Source organism: Astatotilapia calliptera, chromosome 16 (assembly GCF_964374335.1).
Source record: "Astatotilapia calliptera chromosome 16, fAstCal68.1, whole genome shotgun sequence".
Lineage (NCBI taxonomy): Eukaryota > Metazoa > Chordata > Actinopteri > Cichliformes > Cichlidae > Astatotilapia > Astatotilapia calliptera.
Genome location: NC_137437.1, coordinates 34,518,444 through 34,541,113, shown reverse-complemented (window position 1 = coordinate 34,541,113; position 22,670 = coordinate 34,518,444). Strand labels below are relative to the sequence as shown.

The 22,670-nt window shown below is 40.9% G+C and overlaps 2 protein-coding genes across 6 annotated transcripts; one reads left to right on the top strand and one right to left on the bottom strand.

The window, feature by feature from the left end:
- The first annotated feature begins 406 nt into the window (after positions 1-406).
- On the top strand, positions 407-13,634 carry ccnt2a (cyclin T2a). Of its 3 annotated transcripts, XM_026143663.2 has the most exons (10): positions 407-604; positions 1,294-1,375; positions 1,468-1,596; positions 1,900-1,960; positions 3,156-3,218; positions 4,646-4,691; positions 8,851-9,014; positions 9,175-9,245; positions 10,375-11,650; positions 11,827-13,634. In XM_026143663.2, the coding sequence occupies exons 1-10, from the start codon at positions 447-449 to the stop codon at positions 11,898-11,900; spliced, it is 2,124 nt and encodes a 707-aa protein (XP_025999448.2). In that variant the 5' UTR covers positions 407-446; the 3' UTR covers positions 11,901-13,634. The 3 variants fall into 3 exon arrangements, with proteins under 3 accessions (XP_025999448.2, XP_025999447.2, XP_080147314.1); XM_026143662.2 differs by having other exon boundaries at positions 10,375-13,634; XM_080291188.1 differs by lacking the exon at positions 3,156-3,218 and having other exon boundaries at positions 10,375-13,634.
- On the bottom strand, positions 13,094-22,101 carry map3k19 (mitogen-activated protein kinase kinase kinase 19). Of its 3 annotated transcripts, none has more exons than XM_026143667.2 (12): positions 21,862-22,101; positions 21,172-21,232; positions 20,230-20,317; positions 19,401-19,529; positions 19,086-19,240; positions 18,984-19,018; positions 16,645-18,867; positions 15,743-15,847; positions 15,248-15,486; positions 14,899-15,151; positions 14,581-14,789; positions 13,094-14,213 (listed from the first exon to the last, which is right to left on the bottom strand). In XM_026143667.2, the coding sequence occupies exons 1-12, from the start codon at positions 21,907-21,909 to the stop codon at positions 14,144-14,146; spliced, it is 3,615 nt and encodes a 1,204-aa protein (XP_025999452.2). In that variant the 5' UTR covers positions 21,910-22,101; the 3' UTR covers positions 13,094-14,143. The 3 variants fall into 3 exon arrangements, with proteins under 3 accessions (XP_025999452.2, XP_080147312.1, XP_080147313.1); XM_080291186.1 differs by lacking the exons at positions 21,172-21,232; positions 21,862-22,101 and adding exons at positions 20,425-20,476; positions 20,652-21,142; XM_080291187.1 differs by lacking the exons at positions 21,172-21,232; positions 21,862-22,101 and adding an exon at positions 20,425-21,142.
- Positions 22,102-22,670: the final 569 nt, after the last annotated feature.

Sequence of the window (22,670 nt, the reverse complement as noted above, 5' to 3'; positions counted from 1 at the left end):
AATGAAATTTATAACATCTACAACTAGGCTTTTTGTCAGGTCAAACCATTATCCATTATTACACTAATTAAGATCTGTTACTAGACTTGCGCAATGCAAGGGACAACTAAGGCTTTCAAGCTTAAACATTTTTTAAACTCATTTCACTGTTTCTATGTATTACTTGCACTTTCTTTTGTCCATTTCTTTGATCTTTTTTTTTGCATTTATATAATTGTTTTGTGGGAAGGGAGGCTGGGAAAATAAAAGTTTCATTATACTGTGTAATACTGTAAAACTGTAAAGCATTATATTTATTTCTATCGTGCATGTGACAATATAACCTTTGCAATAAAGCAGTCTTCATTTATTTAAAAACCGGGCACACAAGTCGGAAAAGTTGCGTTTCCTGTGCGACACTGACGTCATATCCTCTTTCTTGATGCCCAAGCAAACGTTGGAGAGTAATGGCGGCGTGCCGGGGGTCTTCGTCGAAATGGTTTTTCACCCGGGAACAGCTCGAAAACACGCCGTCTCGCCGAAGTGGAGTAGACGCAGATCGAGAACTCTCCTACCGACAGCAAGCGGCAAATCTGATCCAAGATATGGGTCAAAGACTCAACGTGTATCCTTTGTAAATATCTCCTCCTCCAGCAGCCTGGACGGAGACATGGCGCTAACTAACCGTTAGCTATGCCCGTTAGCTGATTTTGAACCGCTTTTGAGGTTCGGGAGCTTGGCGCGGGACTTTTCAGTTGGTGTGCTTTGTTTTGTTATGTTCTTGAAAAATATTTTAGCTTATTAAGTCGTTTACCTTTAAGAACAGTAATGCATTTCACTCTTAATTGTTTTCCCTTTTGGCTTCGCGCTAATGTAGCATGCTAGTTATTTCCCTAGCTAATAGTTCGCGTGTTGAAGGCCTTGAAGCGAATTTGTAGCTTCGATTGGCCCACAGAAATACACAGCTTCACAAAAAAATCATTTATTTACTGGATAACGTTATATTTCCATAGTTTGGTCTGTAGTAAGTGTTTTTTAAAATCCATTAATTTCCCTCTTCTGGTTTATATTAATGTCACTGTACCGACACAAATACAAACTTTAGATTTCTCTCTACGCTCAGTGATTTTTGTTATTTAGGCCATTATTTAAAGCTAATAAGATGCGAATCGTGACTCTATAAACTGTCAAATTGCCGTTTTTGTTGAAAAAGTTGACGTATATCGGCTCAGACTGTGTGTATGTTGACATAAATATAAGAGCATTTGTTTTGCTCTGACCTTAAGCTTAATATTTCCTTGACTCTCCCTTCAGCTCTCAATTAACAATAAACACAGCAATCGTTTACATGCATAGATTTTATATGCACCATTCTTTCAGCAAATTCCATAGGAATGTAAGTAGTAATATAGCTAGCTCTCTTGTTTACCACCAGCCACCTGTTGAGTAGATTTGACAGATATACTTGCATTTTAATTTTTTATACAGATAATCTCTCCAACCACCCTATTCTTGGCTGCAAAAGTGGAAGAGCAACCTCGGAAACTCGAACATGTAATCAAAGTTGCACATGCTTGCCTAAATCCCCAAGAACCGCCTCTAGACATAAAAAGTAATGTAAGTATCGGCATCTGTGCATATTGTATTGTTTAAAAAAAAATTCTTTCCTGTTGTCTCAGTGGTCATGGTTTGCCTGTGTTAAAGCGGCTGGGCCGCATTTCCCTACGCTGTAAAACGGTTCTGATTATTCTGCACTGGCCTGCAGTTGGTGTGTACAAAACAAATCACCCATCAAGGCTTGCAGTAATAGTGTAATGAGCCTCTCTGTTTGGAGTTTTGGCCATTTGCAATCAGATGTTAGGGGTTTAGATTAATAGACACATTACAGTTGTGTTGTAATGACTGTCTATCAAACTTCAGGCATACCTCCAGCAAGCTCAAGAGCTGGTGATACTTGAATCCATAGTGCTGCAGACCCTGGGTGAGTAGTGGTGACTGGAGTGGATGACTTGAGAGCGGTTTGTTTGTCAATATCATTGGTTAATTATAAGTAAGGGAGTAGTGCTATTGATTACTGATGACTTTGTTTATCACAGCCTGCTGACTGAAATGTTTTATTTGCATATGGTTGTTTTCACATACATGTTTTCAGTGAATCATGTAAAGGTGACATGTCATTCTCTTTTTGCTAATGCTAGTTACGAATGTGGCACTGATTTTTATTTATTTATTTTTCTCCATCTAATTGCAAAATTCTATGTTGCAACGAGGGATGCACCGATCCAACTTTTCCCATTTGTGATACCTAAAGCGTATCTGCTGATACTTTGTAGTGATTTTATACCAGTGTTGAAATATGTATTCTTCACTAGGAAGAGACTTGGGATAGTTTTTCGTTTGTTTTTAATGTAATGTTAGGCAACATGAGATTAATTTTAAACATCACTTTCTTAGATTATATGTAAAACAAGAGCTAAGAAAGGAGTACCCTAGATAAATTACATTTCGTGGATCTGCAGTGATTAGTAAAATGTTACATGAAAACTTACACAAAACATTCCATTATTTATTGTGGGTAAATAGATTTATTAGTGTTATTTCTGTCATTTATTTGCTATAGCACTATTTGAGCTCAAAATGCACATAGCTCTATGTTACAGTCATGCTTGTTTCTCCTTTTGTTCCTAGACTAGAGAAGTGTTATATAACTGCAAATACTGTACATTACATAAAAGCTTCCCCACAAGTGCCCCAGAACAATCATCCTTCTGGCTTCTACATCACATGTCTGTGAGACAGAACGAGATGGAGTCAAATAGATCGGGTGTAGATTGGGTCATTAGCCTTGATATTGCGCCAGCTTTTTGAGTCACAGTTGGACAGATACCAATCCCAGTATTGGATTGATGCATCTCTGGTTTGACTAGAACAGTTTGTGCTCTCCTACTTCAATCGTGGAAAATCTGTTTATACAAGTTAATTAAGTCTCACTTCAAATGTACCCAATTTCATTATCAAGCTCCAAAATCTACTTTTAACAACAGTACACAGATGTGTACTAATATTAATTGATTGCAAATTCCCTTGCTTTTTTACCTTTTTTTTTAATCACAAAATGACATGTCACCTCCCAGCTATGTCTGTGTTGAACTCACCTGTCATGTATTTTGTTCCAGGCTTTGAAATAACTATTGATCACCCACACACTGATGTGGTGAAATGTACCCAGCTAGTGCGAGGTAGAGGCTTCCTTCTTTGCTCTTTGTGCCCTCTGCTCTTGTTTATCCCACCTCAGATGTGGGTGGGGAGGGGGAAGAAAACCTTGCTGATTTAATGCTTATGTGAAAACACTTAACCTTGTGTTTTGTTTTTTGTTTTTTCCTTCACATTGTTTTTGACATAGCATAAACGCTTATTAAAGCAAGACTGAGATGAAATTAGTTTTGAGATATTACTATTTCATATAACTAGAATATAACTGTAATCTTTAATAAACCAATGGCTACAAAAATTCAGCTAGAAACTGTTTTCAGATTTATCTTTGTTTCTAATAAAAGCAAGAGAATGTGTGCTTTTAAAAAACGTTGTCCATCTTAATACTGCTAGGCTAGATTACCGGCAGCTACAGTCCTAAAAAAAAACCCAACCTGGTAGCTTTAAATTTCCTTCATACAAATTACTGATTGTCTAAAACTTTTGTTTGTTTGTTTGTTTTAGAAATGGGAGCTGCCTTTGTTATTGATAAATTGCTCCAGTATTGGTGGATTTTGTGTTAGCCCTCATGCATGATTTGTCTGCCTGACTAAACTGTAACCCAGAGTCCATGCAGCCTTTGCAGAGCAGATGAGAGCAAAGAGAGAGAAATCACAGCTCAGAGCTGTGCATTTAAGTGTTCTGAGTTTGGAATATTCTTAAAATAAGACATAATTATGAGCTGAAAATATATATTTAAATTTCAGATTACACATACTTATTTTGCTGTCTCAGAATTAGCCTGCACCCTAATTCATAATGATATATGCATCCTCATGGCATTTGTGATCGTTTGACAAACATTTATTCCTATTATACTTGAGTTAGTGAAACCCTTAACAAAAGGACTATATTTAGGTTGCCAGAAATTCTTCTGTGCAGGAAAAAAACTACCAAAACGTTAATATTTTCTGTCATCCAGGAATGTATTGCTACCATTCTACTTTGTGCACATGACATATATATCGCACTTGTTTATGAATACAATTGAAAATGAACAAAATATTAATTTCACTGTTTACTAGACAAAAGTCTATAAGGGGTAGTATTAAATTTGTTTGTTTTTGTGGTGTAGACGAAGGACAAATTTACAGTCCATGTCCGGTTACAAACACGTCTTTACATTCCCTGTTGCCCTGTTGTATTACCTTGGAAGTGGCTTTAATTGGCTATAAGCCCTTTTTTGAGATTAATGTTTCTCTATTCAGAAAAGGTACCACAGCTTTTAAGTTTCCAAAATGTTGGACTAGCTTAGCTCAGTTTTTATCCAGTCTCGGTCTTGCCTTAATTATTGCGTTGGAAATCTGCTTAAATGGTAAACTTGACATTCTGTCCTTATATTAATGATAAAATAATTTTGATTTGCAGAAAAATTGATTTCTCTTTTCCTTCTGTTTTTTCCCCTCTCTTTCAGCAAGCAAGGATCTGGCACAGACTTCCTATTTCATGGCTACCAACAGGTTGTTATCCTGCCCCTCTTTGTTGCACTTTGACTGCACACCATAGCTTCCTGTAATGCAGGGTACCCTTTCAGTGTCCAACCGGCCCTACTTGCGCTGGTGGTTGTTGGGACGCTTGCCTCCTCCCCTCAGCTCCCCTCCCTTCTTCCCAAGGTAGTGGGACGTGGTGGCTTGTAGCGTTACCGGCCCCAGTTGCAGTGCGGTGTATTGTACAAGGGACCATGTGTTGGCACAGATGGGTTGAATGCAAAATGTGAAGTGTAGTGGTGCGCTTGAAACCCACACGTTTGTTCGGTTGCGAAAAAGTGCATAATTCTAAAAGAAAGACACTTTGGTAGCCTGAATAGCAGCTAAAGATTTCACAGATGTAAACATTTCTCATAGAGGGCCTTCGGTAAGTACCGCAGATTAATTCTTAAAATGTTGTTTTTCATATGAATCTGTTCAAAATGTATCATCTCTTTAGATATCTTCAGCCTTTGTAATGTTTGCTTGTCATTAAATGCACTTCTAGTTCAAAGTTGATTTAAGCTTAAGAAAAAGCTAATTATAACCCATTAAGGACCTGCAAAAAACATCAGGGTTTTACCATTAGCCCAGGTTGGTCCACTTGAGCCACACCATGCTAAGTCAAGCAATCCTGACATACATTTCCACTACAGCCCTACAGCAGGATAGGAGTGAGTGACACAGCCTCAACAATATATCACCATAATTTGCGATACTGATGTTTATGACAATTTAGAGAAAGAGATCATGTTTAGCGGTTATTGCAGCTTGCAGGCAGCAACATTTAGTGCAGATAAAATGAAGGACGTTTTCCATCTTTCTTTTCCAGTGAGCTGCTGTCATTTATGACAGGTTACATAAATAATGCTGCATTATATTGCAATGGCAGGAAGAGAGCACAAGAGTTGCCAAAGTAGACTTTTCAATTAAAGTTGAAACAACTTTAATAACTAAATTAGGTCTTCAGCAGCTACACGATTTTGTCATATAACTGTGACGGTGCTGTGAAAAATGTTTTTCTAGTTTTACTTTGGCTCGAGCTCTTTTTAGTAACCCAGTTAAAGCCCTGCTTCTCTACTGTGTAAGTGAATCGGGAGTATAGGATCATATTGGTTTTTGCCAAAACTTAATGATATGTATCCACACAGAAACTCTGATTCAGAGTGCAGAGGGAGATGATCTCTTTGCTTCTGCTTTTGATTTCTTCTCCTATACCAGTGCTGGTGTTAACAGTTTGTCTGAGAGGTGACACATGTCATGCAGAGAGCGCCAATTTTAAGGGGCCAGTTGAGGAACTGAAGTTTTTGCTACTTGAATGCCGGTTTTCTCACCCTTCTGGTTTGGACTTTAAGGCCATTTTCCATTAGTACCTACTCAGATTGGCTCAACACAGATCGACTGGGTTCCAGTATAGGATCTGTTGTTGTTGTTTTGTTTGGGTTTTTTTGGTGGCCGTTTCCTTCGTTGCCAGGTTTCAAAAACGGTTGTTTTTGATTTTTGTGAACAAGGCGCTCTCATGACTCAAGTGCCGCCACTGACCAGCCAATCGGTGCCGTGCAGTCTGACGACGTCACAATTTAGTACCTGCTCAGATAGCTTGGAACTCGGCCTAGCAGGCACTACTTTAGTACCTGGTACTATGAACTAATGGAAGGCTGTGGCGATTCGCTCCAAGTAGGTACTAATGGAAAAGAGCCTTTAGTTTGACTCCTGTGTTTTTAGCGTTTCATTTTACTAGTTATTAGCTGCTCGTAAATGGCCTGTATTTGTATAGCGCTTTACTCAGTCCCTAAGGACCCCAAAACGCTTTACACTACATTTAGTCCTTCACCCATTCACACACACACATTCACACACCGCTGATGGCAAGCTACATTGTAGCCACAGCTGCCCTGGGGCGCACTGACAGAGGCGAGGCTGCCGGACACTGGCGCCACCGGGCCCTCTGACCACCACCAGTAGGCAATGGGTGAAGTGTCTTGCCCAAGGACACAACGACCGAGACTGTCAGAGCCAGGCTTGAACCGGCAACCTTCCGATTACAAGACGAACTCCAAACTCTTGAGCCACGATCGCCCCAATAACAATAGTTGAACTCGTTTTCTGCAATTGAAAACCAAACCTTAGCTGTTGTAGGATGCTTTTTTTTTTTTTTTTTTTTTTAAAGCTCTTCAGTGGTAAACTGCTCTCTTCCATGAAAAGCAGATAAGTTGTAGCAAATAGAATGTGTTTATCGCTGCATTACTGATCTTTATCAGTGGTTCAAGGAAATGACTATTATTGCTGTGTGGTGCAGTGGAAAAACAGTTGTACCATTTACTGCATGGCTTGGCACAACTTTACCTCTGCTATGGAAAAACCCAAATATGATGCGCAACTAATTTCATCAAATCATTTAGTGTGCGTGTGGTTTTTGTTTTTTGAATGTAAGGGCAAAAGGACATGCCATGTTTCTGAGGTGAAAAACCGGGTCCTTAACGGGTTTCTTTTAATGTAGGTGGTAGAGGAAATTATTACCAATGTCTTTTTGTCTTCTGAAACTTCAGTTTACAGTGTCTGGATGCTGAGTGTGAGTGGTGGAGATGTGTTGGAACTTCAAATGTAGAAAACTTGTAACTCAAATTTATTTTGACTCAGTAATAAGGATTACGTTAGATTTGTTTTCAGTCAAATTGGTTAAACATACATTTAGAGAGCGAGTATATAAAGCATTGGCTTTGATAACTGTCATCATCACAACATTTAGACATATTCCAGGCATTGTACTCTCTGCAGTGTTTAAAATGTACTGATGCAGAAGTTATTGAAAGCTGTTTTTCTCCCTACAACGGCATTAATAATTTATTAAAATGTTGTTAAATTTAACTATGAAGTCGACTGTCTTCCTTTAGGCTTTTTGATTATGGATTAAGGTCCCATTAGCAGTGAGATGTTGTGCAGAGATCTAAATCGTGGCCTTGGTACACTTGAAATGTCCAATGATAGCTCCTACAAAAAAAGCGAACCCCCCCCCCATAATTAAGAACCTAACCTTTGTTTTTCTTATATTTTAGCTGTCAGTGTTTAACTGGTAATAGTAGTTAGTCTGTATTCTGCAGTGACCCTTACAGGTCGAACCTGTGCAAAACCACACTGAGCACAATGGCACAAAAATTCAAAAACACAGGAAAAGTGATTTTTGGAACACAATAACTTGATGGACCAGCTGCATAAGTGACAGTCCTAACAGTAAACGGCCACAGTATTATTTAATTACACACATTACGTTGACTCTTTTTCTCCCTCTAACACTGAAAAACCCTCTGCTTCCGCTGAGTGTCTCTGCTTCATATCTTCTGGTTTCTGTCACTTCTGCAGCTGGTCCATCACATTACGCGAGTTAGATTTTGTTTGTTCGACTTCTGTTGTGCTTTGTGTGCCTTAGCAACATTTTCCTATTTGCTGGCATTTACTTACGTTTCAGTACATTTAAACTCGTGGCCACCGTAGTATTCTCATGTTTGCAGTTGAGTTTTACAGATACATGTCAAACTGAACTGCAGTTATACGTATTTAATTAGGGTTTTAAATTTCATTCAGTACAATCATACCTATACAACAGGGCTGTTAAGTTGTATGCCTTCATTGCCCTGATGTTGAGCCACCTGATTAAGCAATTTAAACACAGTTCAGAGAGAGAAGGGGGGGGCAGGGGGTGCTGTAGGAAGGTACTCTTGTCAGATAACTGTATGATGATGTCATTGTTGCATGGGTGGCCTCATCCTTGTGTTTTGCAAAGACATAACTATGATTCTATGAGTGGAGTCATTCCCTACTTCACTACCTTTTTGTTGTTCTTGATATTTACATTTGTTTGTTGAATTGATTTATTACATTTTTATGATGTTTGTTACTTTTAGACACCATTAGAATGATCTCCTTATCATACCTGCAACCATACAGCTGTGCTTGTATTAAATCCTTTACTTCATAAAATCTATTTAACATGAACACTGTTAGAAAACAATGAGTCTTGAAACCTGTTCCAACATTATATTAAAGCTGTCGGCCCCCTCTTGTTTTTCTCCTTTGTCCACATGTGGGACTAATCCTGACCACACTTGCACTGAATCAACTGACTCATGTGCCTTTACCATCACACAACGTGCAGTCTGCACCTCACTACCTTCTGCCTCCAGTACAAGCCCACAGTGATTGCCTGTGTGTGCATCCATCTGGCGTGCAAGTGGTCCAACTGGGAGATCCCGGTTTCTACTGATGGGAAACACTGGTGGGAATATGTGGACAACGCTGTCACTCTGGAGCTGCTTGATGGTGAGACAGAATTTTACCTTTAATTCAGAGTAATCTCTTGCAATTTGCGTTAAGTCCTTTTCTTGGTTCTTTTGTAGGCATACTTAACCAAGACAAGTTTATAGAACTAACAGCTTTAAAAGTGACATCAGAATTTTAACAGCATATCCTGCATTTTCAGAGTTAACCCATGAGTTTCTGCAGATTCTGGAGAAAACGCCCAGCCGACTAAAGAGGATACGCAACTGGAGGGTAGGCTGGATTTACTCCCCTGTTTGTTAGCCATTAATGTATTTATATTTTATTTTTGCAGTATTGGCAGCAGGTTTTTAAAATTGCAAATACCTCATGTAGGTGCTGTTAGAGAACTGTAGTCGAAATCTTGCCACATTGAGCATTACTGCCAGTTTGTGTAAATTATTAAAGGGCTAGTTTAAGTAGAGATAACTGACTGATGCGCAGCAGGAAAGGTTATTTATGGAGCCCAGGTGGTGTGAATGATGAGACTTGAGACAGAAAGTTTCTTAAGAGAACAATGTAGGCGAAAATCACGTAGCTGCTGAAGACCTGAGGGGAAGTGGAACAAAATAAGTACAACCACAAAATAAATAAATCTGCTTACGTTAATTTCACTGCTGGAATATTCAGGACCTGTAGGGCCAAGTCCATTAACATTTCAATTTTAATTCAGTTTACCGGTAAACACATCTATGATCCCACTGTTCCATACAATAATGTGACTCTGAACATTACATTATGACATTTCACAAAAGTACAGTAGTTCACTTAAATTTCTCATTGTTTTAGGTTCATAGCTTTATCTGTACACTTCAGGCTATGTTCAGGTAGTGTTTGCAACAAACGCATACGGAAACAGCATGAAAAAAGGCAGTTGTCTAACAGACAGCACAGCCGAATTTAAGCCAACAAGTAAGAATAATCAATTAAGTGTACACTGTTTCAAAAAGAGCATGTTTAAGTGATTAAATAAGCTAGAGTGTACGGAAACAATCGTTCTCAAAGCAAAGTATAAAGAATAATGCAAATTCAATTATAGAAACAACTGACCAGCTGCCATTGCTACCGCCAAAGGTTCGAGACACTTATTGCTGAATCACTACAATTTTTATGGTTCATTTAAGAGAAGGAAAGAGCCGTGTTTCCCACGCCATTTTCGACGCCGTTCATGCTTATAGCCACAGCAGAAGCCGAAAAGTTTTCCTCCACACCCAGGTCTTATCTTATGCAGCAAATCAGGAGAGGGACCTCATATCAGCTGACGTAGGTCATGTGGCAGTGTGTAGTTGACGTGGGTTACATTTGCCATCATCTTACAGCTACAAAAACCAAAGTCATACCAGCCTTATTTTCTGTCCTGCAGGCAACGCAAGCTGCCAAAAAGCCTAAGACTGAAAACGCCCAGATGACTGACAACTCATTTCCTGGACCTTCACTGGCCCAGGACCAAGCTGATGCCTCATTTCCTGGCGTTCCTTCTTCCAACCCAGGGTTTTCCAAAGCAGGCACTACCTTTCCTATGCCCATGCTCAGCCAGTCCGGTGGAGTAGCTCTGGCTCTAGACTCCATAGCCACCACATACAATCCAGGTAGCCACAGTGAATGGCCCCAGGGCAACCAGAGCCAGCAAGGATACTCTACCACCTGTATAAAACAAGAATCACTCAGCATCCCTATCCCAGAATCTTTGCAAACTTCTACTTCCTCTTTGCTTCAGCATCCAATGGTATACAAGACTGAAAAAATAGATTTCAACCCAGTCAAACAAGAACAAAAGGGAGCTGGTGCGAGTGGAGCTGCTAAGCATCAACTAGCACCTCAGTCTGCTTACCCTCCACCAGCTCAGCCGTCTCCAGCTCAGAAGCTGTCACTGGATAAATACAGAGAGAAACATGCTGCAGAGCTGGCTGCCTCCGGGCAGAAACGTAGGCAGGAACAGCATGGTGGAGTAATGGACTGTGATGTAAGGGAGGATTTGTTGTCCTCCTCTTCTAGCTATGCACCATCCGTGATGAGCCAAGGAGACAACAGAAAACAAACAGTCCATGGCAGTGGTGGCAGCGCTACAGCTTCCCCAAAGAAAATGAAAGTGCCCTCCTCATCTTCGGGCCAAGATAGACGCCATCACAGTGACAAACGGGACAAAAGCTCGCTTAAAGTTCGCTTAGCTGTGCCGGGGGCCAGCAGTGGTTCCCAGCTGGATAAAAGCAGTCAACAGATGAGCAAAGATGAGCTTAAAATGAAGATTAAAGTGTCGTCCTCTGAGCGTCACAGCTCATCAGATGAAAGCATGGGCACCAACAACAACAAAAGTAAACATTCCAGCCCGATGGTGAGCAAAGAGAAACATCGTGGGGCAGAGCACAACCCCCATCGCCACCATAAACACAGTCACGCCCCCACACACAGTGGCAACGGCCGCGGAGCTACAGAGGGCTCAGGCGTTGGGATAGGCCTGCTGCGAGGTCCTCCTGGACTCATCAGCATGGAAGGAACAACACATGGGCCTCCTGGGCCCACCTCCTCATCACGCAAGAGGGCATATCCAGAGCCCAGCCACAACCACCACCCTTCGGCCCCATCCTTCACTGCTAGCTCCAAAGTGAGCAAAATCTCCAAGGGTGGCTCTAGTGCTGCAGGTACTTCATCTTTTTCTTCCCCCTCTTTCCCTCCTTGCTCCTCTCCTGTACTGCAGTGTGTCTCATCTGGCTTGCAGCTCTATGGCTAACCTCCTTCCCTCCCTACCTCCACCCCACCCTTCTCCTCCTCCTTCTCCTTATTCTCGTTTCTCCTCCTCCCCTCCTGTCACACCCAGGTGGGCTGCGGACCTCTCAGCAGTACCCTCCTCCTAGTGAATCGCCACATGAAGTGGGAGAGCAGAGACACTGAGTCCACCCCTCTGCAGCCATGGCCAGCACATGAAAATGGCAACAAACTACACACAGTTCAAACTTTAAAGACTATGCTCACCTCTTTGTTAAGTGCCCTAGAAAAAAAAACCTCTATGTGATGATAAACCCTTTATTGAAAGGCAGAAAGTTATCTGCAAAAAAAAAGAGTATTGTTGGACTTCTCAGCTTCTGAGATGTGAAAGATGAAAAATTATGCTTCCTGACTGTCACATCTCTGGCTTTGGTGCTCAGTCCTCTTTCTGTTATTGTGTTGAATTGTTGCTTTGTTATTCTTCCTCCTCAAATGGGTCTAGGAACGTGTAAAAGGTGGTTGTGTGTTTGGGAAAGCTTGTTTCCGTCAGGGGGAGAAGTTCTTTCCCTACATGTCAGATCTCCATATGAGAAAACACAAGTATTACAAGTTCTATAAAAAGCAAGGAAGGTGCACTTTCCTTGCTTTCTTCCTTTTTCTTTTTTTTTTTCTTTCTTTTTTATTATTTTCATTGAATCACAGTTTTGTGGTTTTTATGGAGGAAGATGGTGGCCAGGTGGAGATGCCTTCAGTTTGCTGATATTCCATTTAGTACTGTTGATGGATGCAATTTTTTAGGTGTTTAAAATTCATCTCCTAAATTACTTTCTTGTCTTGGTTTCTTTTTATACTTAAGTACTGTGCGTATGATTTGCATGTTTCAATCAAAGGGATTTGGAAGGAGAGCGCTAACTTGCTGTTTACAAAAATGGAGATAAATGTACATACGTTTTTGTATGTTTAAAGAAAAAAAGCTATACCATGACTACTCAGGTTAGGAGCTGCTTGTAAGTATAACAAGATTATTGTAATACCTATAAAAGCGTTTTATTTTGTTGATCAGTGGAGTGGGTATCATCGGGTAAATGATCGAAGCATTCCAGTGCTTCTTACAGCCTTGCTATAAGACAGTGATGTACTGTAGGTTTCCATCAGAGAATATTACTTGATTCCCTCAGCAACTGGCACATCCGACACCTACTTATCACATAAGAGCGATGCAATTTGTACCAAAAAATAATTTTTTTGGACCTCTTAAGTAGACTTGAAGCTGGATGCCAAAGGTTGTGCCTCAACAAGGAAAAAAAAATAAAGCTGGCAAGGACAGTAGTTGTGCTATTAAAGTTTACATAACCCTTTTTATTTTAACTGCATCAGACATTTCATAAAGTTGTAGCCCTTTAGATAAAAATGGAGATGCCCATTGTTCAGTCACTGATTCACAGGGTACTGTTCAGGATGAAACACTTGTTGGCTCGCTTTCATTTAGCTGTGAATAATTGGCCACAGGCAGATTGACCTGCCTGATATGTAGGTGACCTCAAATATCTGCAATGTAGACGTGCTTCATAGTTTTTGTGTATCACTGACTTTCTTTTATTCAGTTGGTTTTATTATGTTTGCAGCCCTGTCCGTGTCTGGACACGGCTTTATTATCACTTTCATACATTAAACACTCTTCCGTTGTAGATTCTTGATATGACCCAATCTTCTCTGTTAGATTGTAACTGGGTTACTTGTTTTATGTTAAGCGTGTGCAAAATACAAATTAGGCTGAGGCTATATTGTACCCTGATTGGGGATTTGCATTCGGGCACACAGGATTACTGCAGTTGTAGAACATAAGCTAGTCTTCACATCCTTTTTCTCCATTTTTCATTTCAAAATTCCAAATAAACTTTAATGTTGCCACTACCCTGACACAGAATAAGTCCTGGTGGTCTTTGTCATTTCATGCAAAATAAAAACATACTGTACTGATTTGTAGTTACATTTGAGGAGACATGCTGTTTTTTTCCAGTGGCATGATATTTAAACACGGTTAAATGCTGAATTCTTTGTGATTCAATATAAAGGTATGGGGGTCACTGAAAAATGATGGTTGGACTGAAGTATAGATGATGCATTTTCTTTTTATTAGAACTGAAAATACCATAAAAACTAAATGGCACATGTATGAGGAAGGAAAAATCCTACATGTAATTCACATTTTATAGATCATATCACTGTATACAAAAGTGCTTCTCATAACTATGGTTTTTCTTCTTCATCCTGCCCATCATTGGCACTACTGCTATAGTGCTGAATAGATGGTAAGCTCTCACAGGGTCACAAAAGACCATTTGATGTTTTGAGTTGTATAAATCAAACTCAGTGAAATCTTGTAATTTGAAAACAGTCCTGTCTGATCGCGGTGCATATTTCCTCTTTCACGTCACATTTGTGGGGATGAATGAATGCTTCAGCAGCTGGTCAGCTGATGGACGTAGCTTCTGGTCACTAGAGAGACAATGAAATTAGATCAAAGTAAACGAAATAAAAGATGCAACGCCTTCTGCATGTAACCACAGACTGCACATAATAAACGGACAACATGCCCACCATGTTGAAACCTCTGCACAGGATACCTTATATTTTAGACACGTTTCAAACCATTAATGTCACCTTACACTGAAATAGTTAAAAAATAAAAACAGTCAAGTATATAGACTTACACAGTGGATTTCTGCTTCTGTGTTAGACCTACACAGTATCACCAGGTCTCATACCTGCTTGATATAGTAAATCTGAAATTGTTTTGGCATGCAACTGAGCTTGTGAAATAAATTAATACATTTTTAAAACAAATCTTTGCACTACATCTCACCTTGTCAAGCAGATTTTTACAAATTCCTTTGCATTTTCTGAGAAACTGTCTGGTAAGGAAGGCATCAACCCTCTCTGAGCCCCAATGTAGAACAAGGCAGCCATCTTGTCCATGTGTGCCAGCGGTGGTTTCCCTGTGGCCATTTCAAACACCGTGCACCCCACGCTCCATATGTCTGACTTTCTCCCATATCCCGTTTCATTGATAATCTGAAGTGAGAAGACAAATGTCTAAAAAGTAAAGTTGAGGTCTCATGGCAGCGTAAATGTTTGCAGATTATTGATTAAATTTTTTTTTAATGACTGAACTCCAGTGTACCTCTGGTGCCATCCAGTAAGGCGTGCCATGAACAGACTTGAGCAGGTCAACACTGTTGCAAGTTGTGTGATGCATATAACTTAGTCGACGTGCGCATCCAAAGTCTATGAGTTTGATGACACCAGTTGGCATTAGCATGACATTGTTTCCCTTCAAGTCTCGGTGAATCACCCTGTTCATGTGAAGGTAAGCCACCCCTTCCAGTATCTGTTGAGTGTACAGAGCCAGGACTCGCTCTGGCAGTGGACCAAATCTGAGGGCATCAGATAATAACTTGTACTCGGGACTCTTGTGAAGAACAGTTATTTTGCCAGAAGTGATAGCTTCAGACAAAATATTTCAGACTAACCTGTGAATGATGCTTGCAATGGAGCCTCCTGGGATATACTCCATGAAGATGGAAACCACATGCTGCTGAAGCGAGGTACCCAGGAAGCCAACAATGTTGATGTGTCTGAGGGTTTTAAGCAACTCCACCTCCCCCTGCAGACGACTGTATTCTTTATTTGCAGCATCAGCGTCCGAGGAATCGAGGATCACCTGCTTCACAGCTATTAGCTGACCCTGACTGGTCAGGCCACAGTACACCTGGTAATGTGAGGCAATAAGACCTGCTGTTGTAAATGATTTTGGTTTTTCTGGAATATTCTGGAGTGCATGTTTTAATAAATGAAAAGCAAATTTTCATGTCAGAGAAAATGTCAAAGAAGGTCAATTCTAGTAGTTCATTTAGTCCTAAATGAACACAGTGGCAAAAGTAGGTCATTCTGAGTAATTTAACAATTTTCGGCTCAGTTCTTGTTCAGTTTTTTTGCTATGTGCTATCAAAAGTTAGGATACATACTGTGCCATAGGCGCCCCTGCCGAGTACTTCACCCTTTCTCCATGTGACGGTGTCATCCAAGACCAACCCAGAGCCAAGCACAGTGCCACTGCCTCTTAAAGCAATCTTCAATAAAAGGCACATAATGATAATTACACTACAAGAAAGCGTTATCACAGTGACTGAACTTAATTATCAGCTCATTCAACATTTTGTTATGCATTAGTAATGCTTCAGTTTTAAATATGATCAGTTTATCTTTGTTAAATGGGCTTTAAAGGCAATGTTAATTAAACCATTACTTAAACCTTTACTTGATCTCCCTGTCTTAGTTAACTGCAGGCCAATGTTTAACCTTCATTTAAAAATTCTTGAAAGAATAGTTGTAAAACAGCTGGGTGATCTTCTGCAAAAGGATGATTATTAGAATAGTTTCAGTCAAGATTTAGAGTTCACCGTAGCACAGAAATAGCTAATGAATGCAACGTTATTCTGTCAGGACAAGCAAGGAAAGCAGTGCTTGCCCAGTGAAATCTAACAGCAGACATACCACCGAACTGAAAGTAATCCCTCTCCTGCCATCACAAACAGCATCTGCTTGAATGTGTTGTTTGTTTCACATTTACCAGTTCTGTTTGCATTGTTTATTCTCTAATACGTATTGTGCAAATTACACATACATTCCTACTTCAAGAGTCCTGGGAGAATCACGGTGCTTAATTAACACATGGCACGTATACCCCGTGACCAGTTCTGCATGTACTCTCCGCTGCTCCACTTCTTTGAAGAATAAACAATCTAACAGCATCTCTTCTCCAGACCCTGATTCTCTAACCAGAACTGAAAACCTTATTGTTTCCTCCTCAACCAGCAGTATTTATCAGTAGATAAAGATTTGACAGTTTGACTTCCGAAACGGTTACCTCGGAAAACATATTTAGTCCCATGACACGATCATCTTCTCTGCTGGATTCCTGGTTGCTCTTTTCCTTATTTGGATTAAGCGGGCCTATGGATGCATCCCTCTCATCCAAAGAGATCAGTTCCTCTGCCAGACACTGCAGCAGATCGTCTGTAAGTGGCCCGTCACCTGCTTCATCCAGAAACTTCTGGTAAACAGGGGACGTAATTGTGTAGCTGTTGCTACTTGATGATGTCCATGTGTCCATCTTTGGCCGATGAGGACGTTTTGATAACACGGGCTCTGGAAGTGGTCCGTTTTGATTTCCTGTTAATGAACTTACTGTTGTGTCTTGAATATTTTTGTGTGTGTGACTGAAATCTGCACCATGAGAGGCAGATGTTGGTGTAGTGAGAGTGCTGTCATCATCACATTTGATCGTTTCAGAGTCATGTGTAGGAAAGGTCTCTTCTATTGTAGACAGGTGACTTTCACCCTTGTCTTGACAAATGTTGACACCTTTGTTAAGAACTACCTCAGTGTCTAGTTGAGGATTATTTCGCCCTTTGTGGATGCCCTTCCTGACAGGTGTGACTGGAGTTTTTATCCTGGACGGCACAGGCTTTGCTTTGCTTTTAGCTGAAACCACTGTTGTCTCAGCTGGGCTTCTGTTCGGCTTACTGTGTGCTGATTTCAGTTGCCTGTGTTTTGCTTTATGGCCCTGTTGTGTCTTCTTAGGTGGAGCACACTGGGGAGGGCTTCTCTCGTTTAGTTTCTCACAGGTGTAGGGAACTCTGAGGTTTTCATAGACAGGACCGGCAAACATCTCATAGATGGCTGGCCCTTCTTGACTCTGACTCTGTATCTGCTGAAACATATCCTTGTAGGTGATGAGGTCAACGGCAGATTTAGACCTTGGTGTTTCCTCTACACAGGGTTTTCTCAGCTGCTGGGCACTTCTCAGCTCCCTCCCTTGTGCGTGCTGCTGAGTAGTGACAGGATGTATTATTTTGCTCTGTGCATAATCAATAACCTTCTTCCGTGGCGATGAAGTGTCAGAATTAGAGTGAGCACATTTTGATTTCATCTTTGACTTGGCTTTAGCTACAGTACCCCCTCTGCTACCAGTTTGCTCGGGACTTTTCCTGGTTTTATCTTTGACCTGAGTATTCAGCAAGGAGTACTTAAAGTTGCTTTTGGACTTATTCCGATTTAAAATGCTTCTGTCTTTATGTGCTAGTATGTTGAAAGGCTGCTTAGTGTGATTGCTTGTTCTCAGTTCAAAGTTCACATTGGTTCTTTTCTCCTTATCCGGTGTAAGCTTCTCATCTTTCTTGTGATCTCCATCGTTCCGATGAATGTTTTCAGGTGAAGCACAAATTTGAATATTCCCCACAGCAGCTCTGGGATTTAACGTTTCATCTACTGGACTGCAAACTAATGTTTTGTCTACCTGGTGTTCTTCATCACAGGAATACTTCATTATTGTTTTTTCTGTCTGTTTCACATTCCTCAATTCATTTAGATCATTATTCACATTAAATACAACTCCGTGGATAATCTCAGTCCCGGGTTCAGAAGTGTTCCCCACGTTGTTCTTCTCGTCCTTTGACTCTGATGTGAAAACTATTACATTATTCAAAATGCCTTCATCCTGAGTCAGAGTGTCTCCATTTTTTGCAGAGTCATATGCTTTTGATGACTCGCTGTCAGCACACTCTTTTGTAATATTCATACGGCTCACTTTGCCTTCATTCTGAGAGTTCAAAGCTATTTCACTGTTGTGAAGATCACTTGTATGATTGATAAGGTCTTCCTTCAGGCTATGTCCTGATCTGCGGATCAGTGGAACATGATTAATCTTTGACTGAACTTTAAAATGCAGCGCTGTCTTCCCAGTCCTATCAGCCTCAGCGGTGCTCGCATCCTTCGGAAGCTCCAACATCCTGTTGTGACTGACAGTCAGATATGCATCTTGATCCCTGTCAGCGTCCTCATCCTCTAAATCGACTGAGCTGTGGCTGCTGCTGGACCCGCTCTCCACACTGCCATCCTTCGTCGTTGAAGGGTCAATGCATGAGCTGCCCCAGGACAGTCTCTCTCTTTTCAACCTGGTCCTTGTAGAAATAGGGCTCTGACTGATGGGCTTCAGGGGAACATGTTGCTTTAGTACAGGCAGAGCGGTGCCGTCTCTGAAGCATTTGTCCAGGGGTGCCAAGAGTTTTCGTGTTCGGGGCAGGAGACCCTGGAGAAACCCGTGGCAAATTAATAATACAGGAATTATTCATTATAAAAACATTATGTGGATGAAAAAGAAATGAAAGTATTGGGGAAAATGGAAGGATTGTAATTAAAACATACCTTTTGTTCATTTATAGTATGATGAGAACCCAACCCTGCAGATAGAAAGAGATGTAACCATCAAACGTCATTGAAATATAACGTGTAATGCAGAGTACATACGGGTCTGGATGTGTGCTCTGGCCTGCATCATAGTGTTTGGACACAGCAGAGGTTCCATGATGCTGGGAGCCGATTGGCTGAGCTGACTGGGCTCTGGCACAGACAACAAGTGGGAGGGTGGCGATGCAGCAACCACACTTCTTGTTCTTCGTCTCCTGAAAAAAGAAGAAGCAATATTTAGTTTTTGTGAGTGCCAGTGATTTGTTAAACTTTTTCTTGTCAGCACTGCTGCACCTGCTTCTCTTCATCTGTGATGGTAACAAGTAGCGTAACAAGTTAGCTATCTGCTGCTTGATAGTTCACGTGTATGTATACCTGTGTGGTGGGGGTACTGGCTGGCAGGGGCTTCTCACACTCAGCAAGCCAGATGCCAGAGGATGGTCTGCATGGCCCCGGTGTCTGCTGTTGTTGCTCTTGTGCAAACTGGGCAGAGACACATCTTGACTGAGGAAAAGAGTGGAAAACCCTTTATGGTTGTCATGAAGAAACTCATTATTATTTGTGGACACACTATAATGTCTGAACTGAGAAATTATAAAGAAGAACATTAATGAAAGACATGTACAGATGCATTTGAAGTTTGTTTTGTTTCAAACTGCATGTAAAGCCTCACTTTGCTCACATTTCTGGAAGCTGACGCTATGAAAGGAGAGACCGGCTTAAAGACCTTTGTTCTCCTTGGAGAGCTTGGAGTTGATTCAGTGGTGAGAGCTGCTCATAACAGACAATGGGCTGATTCACCAAAGCCCCCTCTCCCCCTGTTCCTAACCTGTTTGGCTAGAACAGGTTGTCCTCTGGACACGGTGACAGGTGCCTGTGCGCAGATCTGTGGGTGTAACCAGACACTTTTCTGCTGTTGGTGTTAAAGGACGGGGGATTTGTTGACCAGCCCATTGAGAGTGTATGCTGTATATACAGGACTGTGTGTTATAGCTGCAGGCTATTACCTGTACACATCAAAGATGTTTGTCTGTACACAACAGTCTGTGGTTACCTATAAACAGATGCTGATGCGTTCACAGGAGTCAGCGCAGGATCACCAGCTTGTAAATTATATTCTTATCCTGATACAGTGAATACACACTTAAAAAGACCGCACATGATAATGTGTGTGCTTGAGAGAGAGAGATTTTAGCGTGCCCACCTGCCTCCCCTGCCTGCCTCCTGATAGGCTTCCCTCATGTCTATCAGTGTTTCCATGGATTCTTGGGAACAGGGGGGGATCCCCTTATCTGCTCCGGACACACACAAACACACAGCGTAACACCCGTTCATCAAATGTAATTTTTATTCTTTCAGTATTCGTAGTAAAATGCTGAGCTGAAACTCAAACACGTACCATCCAAACAGTCTGTCAGTGGTACAAAAACAGAAAAGCCACGTTGTACCTCCTGTAACAGTCAGCAGGAAAAGAGTTTTCTAACTCCACAAAGAGCCTTGATAACCATACAAACGAACAAGTTCAACTTAAGTTCACACTTACTATTTTCTACATTAAACGTACAGCAGCACAGCGTTCATATTTACCGCACTAATGCTCATCACAGAGGAAATAATAGGTTTTACCTGTTTCTGAGCCTGTTGGTCTCTGATCCCATGATGAGGCCACTTTAAAGAATTCTTTTTTAAACTATCACTCCTCTATCCCGATTTCTTGGTCAGTAGTTTCTTTCTCTCACTGTAGTCGAAATGCTTTTGGTGTCCTGTCTAACACCCTCGCTTTCCCTCTGTGGTGTCCAAACCATGCCGTCTGGGGTTGAGTACGAGACCACTCCTATCCAGTCACCCCCCCAACCCCCTCCTTTTAGAAGGTGATTTGATCTCATGGCCTATTTGGGATGCTGATTATGTTCCTTTTTCAAAATCTGAAGCGTTAGCTGCCATCCAGGACCCGTGAACTGAGAGGCATTTTTATTGCAAGTTAATGTTAACTTTGTCTTTAACCCTTTTGACCTCTTAGGTTAAAAGGTTAGGTTAACTAGGGCACAATTTTAGTCCAATCTAATAAGTCCACAAAAGGAATGCCGCTTCATTTTCACCAAACACTTCAAGTAAACATGGCTAAAACCTCTTAAAGCTCCCTTACCTTGGCTCAGGTCTTTATGATGGTCAGATTGAGGGGGGCTCCCTGGAGACTCTGGAACTTCCTGGAACCAAGAACAAAGGTGAGGTCGTCAATACATGCTCCAGTCTTAAAAATGAGGCTCATAAAAGATCTTCCAGATGGAATTTATGTTTATAATGCTTAAAATAATTTAAAACAAATATATACATTTCAATTAGATTAAATGTACTTGTAGCATCAATGTCCACAAGTGACTTTGACACAAAAACGTAAAACTTTATAACGTTATAATTTAAATATATGACTCTGAACTTTCCTGTAAGCTGAATTTCTTCATTCTACACTGAGTCTAATATGCTGCTATGGACTCCCCCTGTATTCTATATATGTATTACTCTAAATGTGTTGTGCACACAGACATTATACCTGTGTACATACACTACAGATCTTCCCTGTAAACCACCTGCTGGTCTCCTCCAGCTAACCAGCTGTCTGCTCATCTAATTTTCCTATAAGAACACCCACAATACAGTAGTATGGCAGTACGGTGTCAGCTACACAGAGCACGTGTACACTCAAACAGAGAGCCAATTACTGGTCCATATATATGTCTTCTGGGTGACCACACTGTCTCTCTGTGTGTTTGTTAACTGAACTGACTGCACTGAAAAACACACAGCTTGCTGGTCACACTGCAGACGTAAAACTCACCCTGGTGTGGCTGTACTGAAGAAAGTGATCTTGACGGGTTGCTGTCATTGTGGGCGTGGCTACTATCGACTGGTTAGGATAAAAGCTCTCAATGTCCAACTCTCCGTCTGAATCTCCAATCTCTGAGACCAAATCCCGTGTTTGTGAAATAGGAACGGCATCTACACAAAACCAGGAAAAGAAAGAAGTAGTAAAGTGTAAAGTAAAATAAGTCCACTTTTTTTCTTCCTGCAGAAATTGTGCAAATCCCTGTTTGGGGCCACACTCCTGGGGTTGGGGTGCAGGCGTCTGATAGGTTAGAAACAGTAAAAGAAAAAGGGAAAAAAAGCTATTTTTATTTTTGGCTTAAACGATGTTTTCATCCATATTGATCCATGCTCTCTCTGTCACATGGTTTCAGTTTGTTGACGCAGACTCCGTCACATGTAAAGGCTCTTAGTAAAGTGCTCCCTCACACATTAACAAACAAGTCTTTCTTATACCCACATGAGTGCAGACGTTTTACTGTGATAAACAGGATTATGAATGAATCTGGTATGCCGATTATTTGTATCCGTATAAGAAAGCCAGGAAGATCAAGAACGGAGAATTTGAGGCTTTATACTTCGTACATTGGCACATGCTTACTTTAGATTCATTTTAATAAGTTTAATAAGTAGCTGATCAATTAAACACTAACCAGAGTAAAGAGCAAATAACTCACTCGACAATAAGAGTACTCTAATATAATCTACAGGCAGTGTCACAGAATAAGAAACAGGGATATCAGCTGATTTGGTTTATAATCTGCAGATCAAAGTCATGCATTG